Below are 14,738 nucleotides of genomic sequence, written 5' to 3' on the forward strand. Positions count from 1 at the left end.
AGTAGAGAAGGGGATTTTTTGCCGTATTAGCTATTTGTCATTGATCGCTTCTCAACTTTTTTTCCTCCGCTGTGTAAAATTTTCGTTTCATTTATTGATGCATGTATAAATTTTTCGTTTCGTTTATTGAAATATTTTTTTATTTATGTACACAAGAGAATTTCACTATGAAATTTCTCGATATAAATAGTGATATTATACAATTAGAAGAAGGTGTCCGGAATGCATTTAGGTGGAATTGGATTGAACGGAGAGATGGTAATGGGGATACCATCGGCACATGGTGCAAGAAAATAAATGTTGCTGGACAAGCATATTGTGTTTTTTGTAACTCACTGCTGAAGTATGGTGGGGAAGGATTCAAGGCTTTCACGAATCATTCTAAAACTGTGACGCACATAAAATATTCAAAGTGCATTAGACATTCAATGACTTTAAGTAATTATGTTAATTTAAAAAATACTGATGACTTACTGGAGACTGATGCTCGGCCATTGGATATAGTGACAAGAAAAGCATGCCAAGAGGTATTAATAACTTCGTTTATCACTGAGAATTCTCTTTCTTTCAATGTAGCTCCCAATTTAATTGAACTCTGTAAACAGTTGAGCCGCGATCAGACGGCACTAAATTCGTTTGAAATGTCCAGGACTACTGCATGTTATAAGATGAAATATGGGCTCGCAAAAACTATTAAGGAAAATATCATTAAAACTTTAAAAGAGACTCCATTTTCTCTAAATTTGGATGAAAGTACTAGCAATGCTCAAGAAAGTATACTGGCAATATTGGTGCAGTTTTATGACAACAATCAAAATGAAGTTGTAGTTCATCATTTTGCATCTCTAAAGATGGAATCTTGCAATTCAGAAGCTGTTTTTAAAGCAGTTGTTAATACTATTGAAGATAATAATATTCCGTGGGCAAACTTAATTAGTATATTAATGGACTCATGTAACACCATGCGTGGAAAAAAAAAAGGGTGTTGAAACCAGACTACGATCAAACAAAGCACCCCACTTATTAGATATTGATGGTGACACATGTCACACAGCTAATAACTGTGCAAAAAAATTTGCTTTATGTTTTGGATAGATACTTAGAAGATTTGTTTGATGACATCTATTTTGATATGAAAAGCTGCAGTAAAAGAGAAAATTTTTTCAAAATCTGTGAATCCCTTGCCATTAAAAAACTTAAGCCCTTGAAGAGACCAGACCATAGGTGGGTGTACATTTTATGTGTTTATAGAAAGAATCAAAGATCTGTGGTATGCTCTTATTGCATTTTATTTTCACTACTTGGATAAAACTGATAAAGGGGATTATTTTTCTTGTGTTGAAACTGTATACAATAAAAGAAATATTTCTGCAGCTCAGAAAAAAATTGTTGAAGGGGTGTATTCTTGCTTGCATTCCCAACAACTCGCAAAGGATGCTTTAGCTCGGAAAAAAAGAATACTAAATGGGTTTTTTGTTATGCAAAACAAAACTTTATTGCATATGGCATTATATTCAGCAGTATTACCAGAGTTCAACACATATATTAAATTATATATATATACACATATACTGAAAAAAATATACACATATATTGAAATAAAATTATATATACACATATATTGAAACAAAAAAACCAATGCTTCATTTAATACATTCCAATATTTATAAATTGATGGCAAAATTTTTCTTTTTTATGAAGCCAGAAAATATAGAGTGCACATCTTATAATGATTTATTAAAGGTTGATGTCACAAATCCAAAATTCCATCTACCTAGCAAAGTAATATGGTGCAGAAGCTTCCACTCTCTTGAAGAAATTATCAAAAAATCATCCAATAGCAAAAGAATTCCAAATTTCTCTGATGAAAGCTTATACTAATACAGCACAGCATATAAAACAGAAATTACCCCTTAAAAATTCATATCTAATTAGTTTTACAGAATTAGATCCAGAGTTAAGAGGTAAAACCAGTACAATATTAGCTTTTGAAAAATTATCATCTTTTATGTCCCATATTTTTAGTGATAATGAAAAGTCAAAAGTAGAAGCTGAAATAAGGTTATATCAGAGTGATATTGATATCACCAAAGAAATGCTCTACACATCTGATGAAAGTGGAAATCAAGTCAAGTGTACAATTGATAAATATTGGTCTAAAGTTTTTAATTTAAAAGATGATTTCACAAATGATTATAAGTATCCTACATTGGCTAAATTGGTCAAAGCCTGCCTTAGCTGCTTCCATGGCCCATTAGTGGAAAGTGCATTCAACTTAATGGATACACTTGTCACTGACTATAGAACCTCTCTTAAGATTGATTCCCTAGATGCAGTGCAGACTATTAAATATGATTTAATGGCTTCTAAAGAAACCTCATGTGAAAAATATGGCTAAAAAAATCCAGTGACTGATCCAATTCACAAAGATCTCTTACTGAATATGAACAGAAGTTGGGAAACATATCAAGAGGACTTAAAAACATGTATTTCAGATGAGTCACCTATAAAAGTCTCTGAAAAACCTTCTACATTAGTAGAAAAGCAAACTGTTTCTACCTCTGCATGTGCAGTTCTCGAGGAAATTTCTTCAACTGTAAATGAGGAAAATAAAAGTCAACCTTCCTGCAATTATGAAGTTCACCACAAAAGAAAGACAAGCCCACAAACATCAGAAAATAAAAAAAAAGCAGCAAAAATTAGGTAATTTTTTAAAAAAAATTAATTCAGGTAATTTAAAATATTTACATAAAATGTAGTAGTTTATATGTTTGAAAATTTATGGTTATTAATTTTGCAAAAAAAGTAATTCATTGAACTTTTATAATTAGGTCATTCAATACTTCATAATTGTAATTTTTCATTTCTCTCCCCCCCCTTCTCGAAACTCCAAAATGTCGGTAGTAAGTCCGTAAAAGTTTCAGGGGATTTTTTGGGGTCCCACAAACACCCCTGTAATATGCTAATTTTTGAAAATGCTTATAAACAATGAAAAGTGTATGCTTTATAATGTCTTTTTCAATGCACCGTTTGCAAACTGTATTTCTTCACATATTTATTTCATTTTTTTACTAATTTCATCGACCCAAAATTGAGAAAATTATGCAAATTATTTAATTCCCGAAAGATGCGGTTTTAGTACAAATGTAACAGAGGAAAAGTCGTGGATAAACTAAGGGTAATTATCATAATGTTATTTCTTTAAAAGAAACTCAAATTCCAATAAGTCCACCAGCGGGCGGGTGAAGACTGAAGTGGTGGCTGAACACTGGTAGTTTGGTCCGAGGTTCAAATCCTGCGAACGGGCTGGCTGCATGGGTGTTTCCGTGGTTTTCCCCATGTGTAACGTGTATATGAGCCAGTTTTCCATAAAAAGTCCTCCACGAAGGCATCCCTTTCTTAAGGCAGATATCCCTCGAATGCTTTCCCGTCATCTAATAAACCAAACCAAACTCCAGTAAGAATGCACATTAATTTTAAAATTACAGCATCTAATAAGCTATCTTCATTTCTATTTCCCTGTGACTTTAATCTGGCCTGTTTTTATTGTTGCTTTTGCTACTACTTATGCTTCAAGTGATTCATAAATAACTAAAAAATGACTGAGCAACCAACTCTGTGAAATGGTAGACTAATTGTCGACTCATGTTTGCTTTGTTGTGATGTGTCAGTTCTTTTATTAGGTTGTTTTAAAGTTCAACAGTTAGAAGGAAAAGATTTGGCATGATTTACACAGGTAACTTATGAGGGCTTTGTTATTAAGATTAAAACAACTATTACCTGGATGAATCCATCTTAAAATTTAGTGGAGCTTGTTCTATGAGCACACTGAAGAAGGGGAAAATTATGTAAATAATTTTTAAATTTTCAGAAGCTGTTGCTCGAAAGCTAGGTGCAAAAATATGTGAGGGAATACCTTATATCAAATGGATCACCTTTTTGAAATATTGTAGATTAAGAGCAGATGGATGGAAGCTTAACTTCTGAAAGAAAATGTTTTGATAAAGAATAATTGTCTAATAAATTATTCAATGAAGTGTTGTATTTAGAAAGATTTTTTTAAAAAAATTTAAAACTGGGAGGTTTTATGCCATTAAAAGTCAACCAACCAACTAATTAAAACTGGGAGGAATCTGGATAGAGTGGTTCTACCATCTGAGCATGAAAACTTCAGGCCAGTAGCAAACATTTTCAAATTCACCTATAAAAATAAACTAAGAATTTGTTAAACTATGCTTGCTGTTTTATTAATTTTTTATTCAGAGCATTGTTTAAGAGTTCATTTATGGAGTCAAATTCCTCTGGGATCAAATTCAAAGTTCATTGCTTATCTAAAAAAATTACATAGTGCTGAAGTTAAGCAAAAAGAAGTGAAATTTTTTGCAGAACAGCCATATTCTTTCAGATCTGTGAATAACTCCATTTGCTGGGAACAGTTTTGCTAATATAGCATATATTTTAATAAAAAATGTGCTGAAACCGCCAATGGGTAACCACTTTTAAAAAGTAGATACTACAGTCAAAGGACTCGTCGAGACTTCAGCGATTCCGGATTATCGGTTTTTCTGGATTATAGATCATCAATTTAAATCTGATAAGATGGCATGCAGAAATTATAAAATTAAAAATATGAAACCGTAATTTATAAAATAAAGAGCAATTATAATCTAAAGGGTATCAAAATTAAAAAAAAAAAAAAGCTTAATATTTATTTTACTTTATTAAACATTTCTTTCAACGCGCGCATGTGTGAAGCATACATTACGCATAGTCGAAATTAGAAAATTGCAACCAGAAAACTATTTGATGCGTATTCACAATATTTATAATGACGAGGAATTTGTTTTAAATCATATCAAAAACAGAGTACATCGAGATGAAATACTACATTTAGTAAGGAATTATAAGCCGAATAAAATAAGAACATCTTCCTTTTAAGATGAGGATAGTACTGACAGATTAACTTCCAGTCCATTGCGCGCCGCAACGTCCCCCCCCCAGCAGAGCAACGTGAAATTGATAAACAGATTTTGGAATGGTTAGAGAAACAAAGGATATGCCTTTATCCATTTTTTGCAGCAATTCCACTTTTTGTTTGATGGACATCGAAACATGCTTTCGCTTTGTAGATCCTTTGGCCGCTCCAGAATCAAATTTTTTTTTTGACATAATCGAAAGTTCAAGCTTACTTTTATAAAATTGCTCTAACACTTTGCAAAAAATAATTAGCCTGATCCAATTCGAAGATTAAGGAACAACGCAATCTGCAACATTAACTGAAATAGATAATTAGATAATTTTATAGCTTAGCTTATACCATCCATTATACATTAAACACACATGCATAAACGTATTATGCGCATGCGTAGAAAGTTTGTAGCTTTGAGGTCTGGATTATAGATCATTACGGATTATGGGTGTCCGGATTAACGACTTTTGACTATATATCTAAGAACATAGAAAAGCATGGGAACAATTTTGCTAATACAGTATATATTTCAATAAAAAAATTACTGAAACCTCCAATGGGCAACCACTTTTAAAAAGTAGATATTATATCTAAGAACATAAAAAAGCATTATTAAATGTCACTGACAATCATATTCTATAAGACTCACTTTTATTAGAGACAAGTTATTTGGAACCACTGGATGTATTTTGGTTGTTTCAGTGCTGATTGTTGGAAGTATAATTATGGTTGAGTTCTTATATATACCGGGTGGCCATAATTAAACTGACAGTGCTCACAGTGTTCTGTAGCGCTATCTATTTGCGAGAAGGACGCCACATTTTGTAGGAAGATTAAACAAGACGGGGTACAAAGGATTCCGCGAAAAAACAAATTGATTCCAAAAGTCACCGCTAGGGGAATATTTGGCGCTATGTAATAGAAAATAGAGTGTTAACAAATGCAAATTAATACGGAATAAAATTACCTTTTATTATGCACATTTTCTGATTTAGTTCAAGTGCAATATGCCAACACTTTTAAAAAAGCGTAAAATCTACATAAACACCGATAAAGTCTCGTGATCTGCAATATCACGTACGCTGAGCAGAAGAATAAGTTCTTTATTCAAATTTCACGTTACATCCATTCGCACAGTGCCAGCTGCTTGAGTTTTAAAAGGCAATGTGTTACGTTTTGAATCAATTGGATTGAAAGTTTGGAATTGAACAATTGGAAACACTCTTGTATTTTACAAATCATAAATTTTCACTCATTTTAGAAATATTGTTTATAATTCTGCTCCTGAGTAAGAAATAAACCTATAATTGTGGAACAATTAATGGAAAATTTCCCACCTGAAAGAATTACTATAAATTTCTCATTTACAATTCATGAGTTGACTTGCCAGACCTTTTTAGATCAAATATAAAATTCAAAGAAAGAATTCCCTTCCTATAATATATGTGGCAATTTTTGTTTGTATGGCCATTAAGACTGTCCTTATAGATACGGTAGGCAACCTTGCGATCAAATACAATCCAGTGTTAAAGATTCTTTGTAAGGTATGGAAAAAGGTGCATCTTGTTTTCTGACAATGCTTACAAATTTTGCTGGAGCCCAAGCAGAGGTCAAATGACTTGTAGCTGATAACAAATAAGAACTATTTTTATAATTTTAGATCAGAAATTTCTTTCTCTATTCATGTAGTTTTCTCTATTCATGTAATTTACTGATCTTGACGACATTTTAGGAAAATTCTTGGTATCTGATGAAATCAATTGGAAATTTATCTCTTCTGGAACAAATTTTGGTGGGCTCTGGGATGCCGGGGTGAAGGTCTGTTAAACATCATTTTATGAGGACTGTTGGAAACACAAATTTTAATTATGAAGAATTCATCACTCTAATTACCAAGCCTGGAGGAATTTTAAATTCTAAATCATCAAGCCCGATTTCATCTGATATTAATGATCATGAGGCTTTAGCATCTGGATATTTTCTAATTGGCCGAACCATAAATACAATAGCTGAACCCGATCCATATACCTAATAATTGTCTGTCTATATAGAAAAAAGTTGAAAAGGTTACTCAACATATATGGAAATGATGAAACTTGGATTACTTAAATCATCTACAACAATGTCAAAAATGGAGTTTTAAAAAATATGGTAGTTTTGAAAGAGGATAACCTTCCAAAATGTAAATGTGTTCTAAGAAGAATAGTTGTGATTTTAGGCCAGAGTGGCTGTGTTAGAGTAGTAAGAAGGATAACAGTTGTGGTTTTAAACCAGAATGGTTGTCTTAGAATGGTAAATATGCACACTGCAGATAGGATCTTGAAAACACATGAATCCAAAATATGTTATTCTTATATTGGACATTGGTAATTAAAAAAAAATTTGAGCTTTGTTGGAAACAAGTTTTTATTGTAATCTATCATCTAAAGGAATTTGAATTTATTTAAGGTTAACATTCAAGTATGACCGTTTGGGATATTATAATTAGTTACTGAATATAAAGTGCATATTTGAGAATCGGAATTGCTAAATTGTACATTTTAAGTTGTGTTTTACATTGTTATTGAATGAAAATCATTCATTGGGTGGCTGGAACATTGATGCTTTGAAAGCTGTGCAAGTGTTTGCAGTCACCAACCATGGAATTTTCACCAGCTTCTCGTTAATGTACAGTTCTGTCTTTTTACTGCTTTTCATATTGGTGTGATGTAATCTGCTTTAACTTGAGTTATGGTGCTTGCATTAATTTTAAGTAATTGGAACCTGTGGTGCTATATTTGTCTAAAATATGTAAGATGTTTTTATAGTTCTGAGTTTTATAGTTTTTATAGGCTGATTTGTTTTTAAGTCTTACCACATATTTTGTATCTAAAAATTAAACATTGTGGGCTGCTGCTTTTATCTTTTCATTTATATTTCTGACATTGTAAATTTCACAAAATATTTTGTGATCTGTTTCATTTTGTTTCCTGAAATGAGAAAACAAAGGCAACATCAAACCAAAAGTAACAGTACATCTAAAATACAATTTTCGAAGGGTAAATGTTAATAGGAAATGTGCCTCAATTAAGGGATTTTGTAGTGCACTTAAAACTGATTTCATTATTAAGTACTCTGTTCTGCTGCTTTCATACTAAGCATAAATTTATATGTCTAACTTTGTCAGGCTGCTTTAATCATTATTGTGCAAAAGGAAGAAAAATAGATTTGACAACAAATATACTAGAACACTAAAAATTTTAAATTGTTAGATATAATGTAAAAGTATAACAAAAGCCCAACAATCTGACATTCACGTAACTATATTAAAATTATATTTTAAATATAAATTTTTTTTAAACTATATTTAAAAAAAAATTAAGCAAATGAGAGACTTGTAAAGCTGTCTTCAAGCATGTACAGGACTCTTGAAACCCTACTGATAACTTCTTAAAATGTGAATAGAATTACATGGCTTTCTTTCAGAAGATGTTACTTATACCTTCCCTATTGTTCCAAGAATTCATCTTTGGAAAAAGATATGCAAAGAAAAGTGGGGAGTTATTATAGCATGGGAACATTTGGGAGATTCCAAAATTCACAATAGGCTGGTGGCTACTCTCATTAGTATGTTTAACTGAGGCAGTCAGTAGAGTAAGCCTTATACATTAAAAAAAATATAATGCAAGTGAAAATATCTCCTTTTTTGTGTGAGTGTTAACATGCATTTTATGTAAAGGGAAAAAAAATTAAAATGTTTATCTTAAATCATCATTAAGTGTACAAAGATAACAAATTTCGTTGGAGCACCACTAAGAAAAATTTTATTTGGGATGAAATTTGGATGCATTTCTTTGGAACCCCTCTAAGAAAAAGTGCTTAGTCAATTCACTGGAATTTAGAAGGAATGCCTTTGATGCAAGTTTTCCGTCAAACATTAAATTACTCCCATCTCTTTTACCAAAATGCATTCCAATCAATTTGTAATAAATTGTCATATTGATAACAATTTTTAAGCATTTTACATACTTTTTTTTTTTTACTGTGAAAGCAGAGTAATCTTTTATTTATTTTGATTAATTATTTAGTTTTTACTGGAATGGTTTAAACAAGTTTGGAGGCATCTCCATTTAATTCTATGGCCAGCGACATTTTGTAATCGGATAAGATGTTTAAATTTTATATGTTGAAGGCTATGAAGCATGTTGAATTTTATATACAAAATGCAATCCCCCTCCCAGTTTTACAGAATTTTAAACATAGGCTTTTGATATTCAAGCTGATAACAAATAAAGATAACTATTTTTATAATTTTAGATCAGAAATTTTTTCTCTATTCATGTAGCTTTTCTATCTTTAATTCCATTTTGTATATACTCAATTATCTGGGAATTTCTCATTTCCTAAGTATTGTGGATAGTCTAGCTTTTACTAGAAGTAATCATGCTGGATAAAAGGTTTGAACTGCAGTTGATATTTTTATTTGTTATATTACTATATAAAAGTAATATAAAATAAAAAGGCATAATGCTTAAAATGACTTGAATATAACTTGAGCAGTGCCGGCTGAGCATCTGAAAGGGTTAAATATCAGATGGCAATTTTTAAATACTGAGGATACATTATCAGCTTTGAGTTGTACTGGCATATTGCCTGCAGGAACAATAGCAATGTGACACAAAAGTTAATGTGTACAAGTTTTCTTTGATGTGAGTAAAATAAATCTGAGGTAATCATCTACCTCTCAGGAAATTGTAGGTATTATTTTCCAATTCATATGATTATTAAGTATGATTTAAAAATATATAGCGTAACAAATCATTAATATAATTTTTGAGAATTTCCATAAAATAAAATATTGAAAATAAATGTTTTGGAATATTTTCTATTACTAAATACTAATTTTACTAGAGAAGGGAAATCACAGCATTATTGAACTTTATTTGGAAAATTTCTGCAGAATATGAATTTTGCAGAAAGATTTTTAGAATTTCCTGAGAAGAAAATTAAAACTTTGTAAAAATTTTAAATTTGGATTATGTCCTTTTTAATGCAGTGCAGATACCAGAAGAGCAGAAAATTAAATAGAAACAATTTACAGTAGAATAGAGAATTTTTTTTATTCCTTCTCAAAAAGATGCATTTAATTTCTTTTAAGATTTTACAAAATTTATAATAATTTGCTGTACAATTTACTAGCCCTGTCCAGCCCAAAAGACTATGTGGGCCACTTTGGAAATGCATTTTATTTCACCAGGCTGTATTGTTTGTAAATTATTATAAATTTTGTAATTTTAATATTAGACATTTTTATGACTGAAAATAATTATTATAGGGTAATATGGCATACTCTTTAATAAAAGTATGAGAATATGCATGATGCACATTTTTAATTTTAATATGATTAAAGTAACTTTCAGCCTCATTATTTATTGTAAATAAATAAAAGTTGTAAAGAAATGTAACTTTGGAAAGTATCTTTCAGTCTCTTACTTTATTTATTTTTTAATCAACTATTAGTTAGGAATTATTTTCAAAATTTCTATTAGGATGTTGAAATGATAAAAGCTCGTGTGAAAGAAATGGAAGAAGAATCTGAAAATATTGATCGATTGCAAAGAGAAGTTGCTAAATTACATACTCGCAGTATTCCACGTAAGTTCACAAGGTCATAGTATTTTATTTCTTAGAGAATTTAAAATTTTATTTCATATTCTATATTTAAATGAAAAGCAAACAATCTTATAATGTCATTTTAAATTAAAGTGATTTTTTTTTCAATTTTAATTGTTTTAGTATGTGTTGAATGTGAAAGCTTAAATTTCTGCTTGTAGGAATGTGTAAATTACTATTAATTCTAGAATCTGATACTGTAGCTCTTCTTCACTTCTTAGTGCACTCCTTACCAATCTTCTGTTTAGGAATGTAATTGAATACTACCCTTTCTTTAGAAATGTTTTTGCTTATTTGTTTAATTATGTATATTTTACAATTTTTATAAACATGTTTTGAGATTTTATGTATTTTTGCCTTGCTGTGAAGTGAGAATTTAATTAATTAAATGAGAAATATATCTCTAATGAAGTTTGAGGAAATAAGTGTCAATGAAATACAGCTGACAATGTGCATAATTTAATGCCATACAAGGAGGTTATGACGTGTCCACATCAGGATTTTTTTTTTTTTTTTTTTTTATCTGGTACAAAATTTTAAATCTCTCGCTTTTATTTTGGAACACCAAAAAATATTTATTATTACTGATATATTATTTCTTTTGCAGTATGAATTTTTTTGTTTGTTATGAGTTTGATATTTCTTTTTGAAAATTATTATATTTATTATATTTTTACACATAAGATGAGTTAAATTTTTATAATGCTTTTTGTGTTGCACTACACTTTGTAATAAACCTATAAAATTAGTCATTTGTTGGTACTTAATTCATTGTGTTTGGTAAAGGAAATTGTTCTGACTGATCATGCAAAATCAAGAAAATTGAAACTTGAATTTCAGTGGGAAATGTCCGAGTTAATTATAGGCAATGACCATCATTAATCCATGGGAATCATTAATCTGTAGCTGATGATCATCATTAATCCATTGGGAAGTGATAATGATGTTTGTCATGGTACAGTAATTTCAGTACAAGCCTGAATATCAGTTTCAGTACAATGCTTTGTATTTGAGATAGTTTTGGGTGTTGGTATTAAGGCTATGTCTCTGTAGTTTCCAATAATAGAACTTGTAATAAAATATTTCTGTACTTAAAACATCAGTTATTGAAAGCTTCCTTAAAGACTTAAATTATCTTTTTATTTTAGATGCATGTAAATATATCTCCCTCCCCCCAAAAATATCCTTATATGAGTATATATATATCCTTATATAAATATATAAAAGTAATTAATGGAACTAAAGCATAATTTGAATTTTCAAATTTGAGGTAAGATACTTTGGTTTTATACTGAGTGCAGTACTTCAAGAAATAATTTGATATGGATCTCTTTCTGGAAAGCAAGTGTTTTACAACTATGCATTAAATTTAACTTTATATCACAGTTAGCATTAGTAAGAAAAAGTATGTATATCATTTAGATGTTTTATGTAACTGGTTTCTTCTCTCATTTCCATAAAATAGATAATGAAAATGAAAGTAGAGCCTCAGAATCTGAAAGAGAAGCTGCTGCTCAGTCTGGTTTGTTTCTTATCTTCGTTCATTTATTTCTTCAATCATATAATTCATTCTTAGGAAAATAAACCTTCGCAAGATTGCGTATGGATTGAAATACATAAATGCTTTTCATTTCAAAACAGTATGAAATGCAGCTCATTTTTTTTAAATGAAGATATATAGTTTTTTAAGATGATTATTAAGTAAATTCTACTTATGTAAGTTTCTTTTTAAAGCTCTTAAATGAACTTAAATACTTGTTAGAGAGCAATTACTTTAATGTGGCAGATAAATTCTGATAATTTTCATAAAAACATTTAAGAGAAATGAAAAAACAAAGTGCATCTAAAATAAGTTCTAAAAGTGTTTGCTTGCATGAGTGTAGTTGTTTGCTAAAATTTGAAAAGGCATAGATTAAAAATGGATGTTGAATAGGAAACAGAGGTTTAAATATTCAGTTTGATTTCCTAAAATTAAGAATTAGTATAGTACACATAATCAGTAATAAAAAATTGCTTTTTTTCATATGTATGAGTGTTATAGTACTTTCAAACAGGTATTAATTTTTAGGTTTAATTACTTAGCTAAATAAGCTTTTTAAGCATAAGAACTTAATGAATATTAAGTAACTTTTGTTTAGATGCAGTGTAAAATATTCAGCCGATATCAGTACAAACTGAAAATGATGAAAAATTTAAGGTAGTCTGCTACCACTGATATAATTAATGCTTTAAACCATGGATAGCCAAATGAAAATACACTGCTCAAAACAATTAAAGGATATTGCGGTTTTAGGTGGATCTTGTGGCTGGAAAATCTTTTAGCTGATTGATACATGGTCGACAAACGTAGTAGGTTATATGAGTATAACTTACACATGTTTGGCAGAAAAAAATGCATTTTATTGCGCATTTGTGTACAAAGGGAAAAAAACACAGTTTGTGCATATGAGAAAAAAGAATAAAAAAGGTGTTTTCTTTAAAGGAAATCATTTTCAGTAGGGGTATGGTTTGTTGCCATAAAGTTGTTGTCAAAGGTGTTCAACGTTGCCGGATGGCCAGCAACGTTGAACACCTTTGAGGCATGAGTCAATGAGACTGTTAATCACAAGTTGGGGTATTCTGTCCCACTCTTCCAGAAGAGCTCTTTCCAGTTCTTGGAGAGTTTGTGGGGGTGGTTGGCGGCCAGCAAATCGTCTTCCTAGAGCGTCCTAAACGTGCTCTATTGGATTCCTGTCTGGAGAACACGCTGGCCATTCCATTCGTACGATTCCTTCCTCGAAAAGGAAATCCTCCACCAGGTTAACACGATGTGGCCTGCAGTTATCGTCCATTAAAATGAAGTCATCTCCGATTGCTGCAGCGTAAGGGACTACAATAGGTCTGAGGATCTCATCCCTATATCGGCGACCAGTCAGAGGTCCATTTAGAATGATGTAGAGGTCTGTGCACTCATCAATGGAGATGCCACCATACACCAACACTTCCCCACCACCAAATCTGACACTTTCGTGCACGAACGCAGGATTATTCCTACTGCCATGGTCCCTCCAGATGAAAATAAGCCTATTATCAGGATGAACAGAAAAACGGGACTCTTCAGAAAAAAGAACATTGCTCCATTCATTTCTCCTCCAGTTCACATGCTCTGTTGCCCACACCCTGTGGTCGCGACGATGCCTTGATGTTAGTGTAACACATACCATCGGTCGGCAAGCATACAGACCTATACCATGGAGCCGGTTTCGGACAGCCTGAGTTGAAACCGTGGTGCCAGTAGCCGAGCGAAGGTGTTGTTGGAGAAGAGTAGCATTCATATTTCGGTGTCTCCAAGCCGTTAACACTAAATAACGATCTTCTTTGCGCGCTGTTGCTCATCTACAACCTTGCCCTGGTCTTCGGCCTGCACTTCCAGTTTCCAAAAAATGGTTCCAGATCCTGGAAATTGCACTTTGTGACACTCCAATGGCTTGCACTACTTCGGCTTAATTTTAGCCCCCTTCTAACCTACCAACAACTCTCCAAGCTTCTGAATCGGTTAAATGACTTCGCTGAGACATCATTCTCATCGAAACAAAGCGGTAACTGAATGCAGATCATCCTTGTCTTCATTGCCTTTTATTCAGTTGAAAGTAAAATTTCATTCGCTGCCGCTGAAGCGACGTTTTTGACGTCAAACTCAAAATTAGCATATTCCACAGTTTGAAAATCAGAAAATTTGCATTTGTGATTCTCTTCTTCCATTTTCGGCAAAAAAAATTCACTTATATCTTTATTTTATATAAAACTTACAATATCCTTTAAATGTTTTGAGCAGTTTATATGTGATATTGTCTTGTCAGTATCTGGTGACTTTTCTCTTGATTGCACCGAATGTCATGAGAACAGCACCCTTTGAAATATGCAGAGTGGGATACAAACCATTTATTTTCTCACTAAAATCTAACCTCATGAGGCCTTTGTGCTGCAGTAAAATGGCTGATTCGAGTTTTTTGGCAGCCTAAAGGTCTTAACCCTTTGACGTGCGGTGGTTGCGCCTCAAAAACACCAATTTTCAAATTTTTTTCTCCTCTTCTTTCCAAAATTTTTGAGTGAAAATCAATTGATTACTGATCTTTTA

General features: G+C 31.5%; 1 protein-coding gene across 3 annotated transcripts in view; it reads left to right on the forward strand.

Annotated features, from left to right (window-relative positions):
* LOC118201807 (polyadenylate-binding protein 2-B-like) overlaps window positions 1-14,738 on the forward strand; it is a 79,130-nt gene that overhangs the window by 15,107 nt on the left and 49,285 nt on the right. For 2 of the 3 annotated variants that reach the window (XM_085806828.1, XM_085806831.1), the window contains exons 3-4: window positions 10,498-10,603; window positions 12,087-12,143. In XM_085806828.1, the coding sequence (XP_085662954.1) occupies window positions 10,498-10,603; window positions 12,087-12,143 (163 nt within the window). The remainder of the gene's footprint in view (window positions 1-10,497; window positions 10,604-12,086; window positions 12,144-14,738) is intronic. The other variant, XM_085806840.1, reaches the window with a different exon arrangement.

This window comes from Stegodyphus dumicola, chromosome 1 (assembly GCF_044657685.1).
Source record: "Stegodyphus dumicola isolate Sdum_Otavi_A_Nest chromosome 1, ASM4465768v1".
NCBI classification, from domain to species: Eukaryota; Metazoa; Arthropoda; class Arachnida; order Araneae; family Eresidae; genus Stegodyphus; species Stegodyphus dumicola.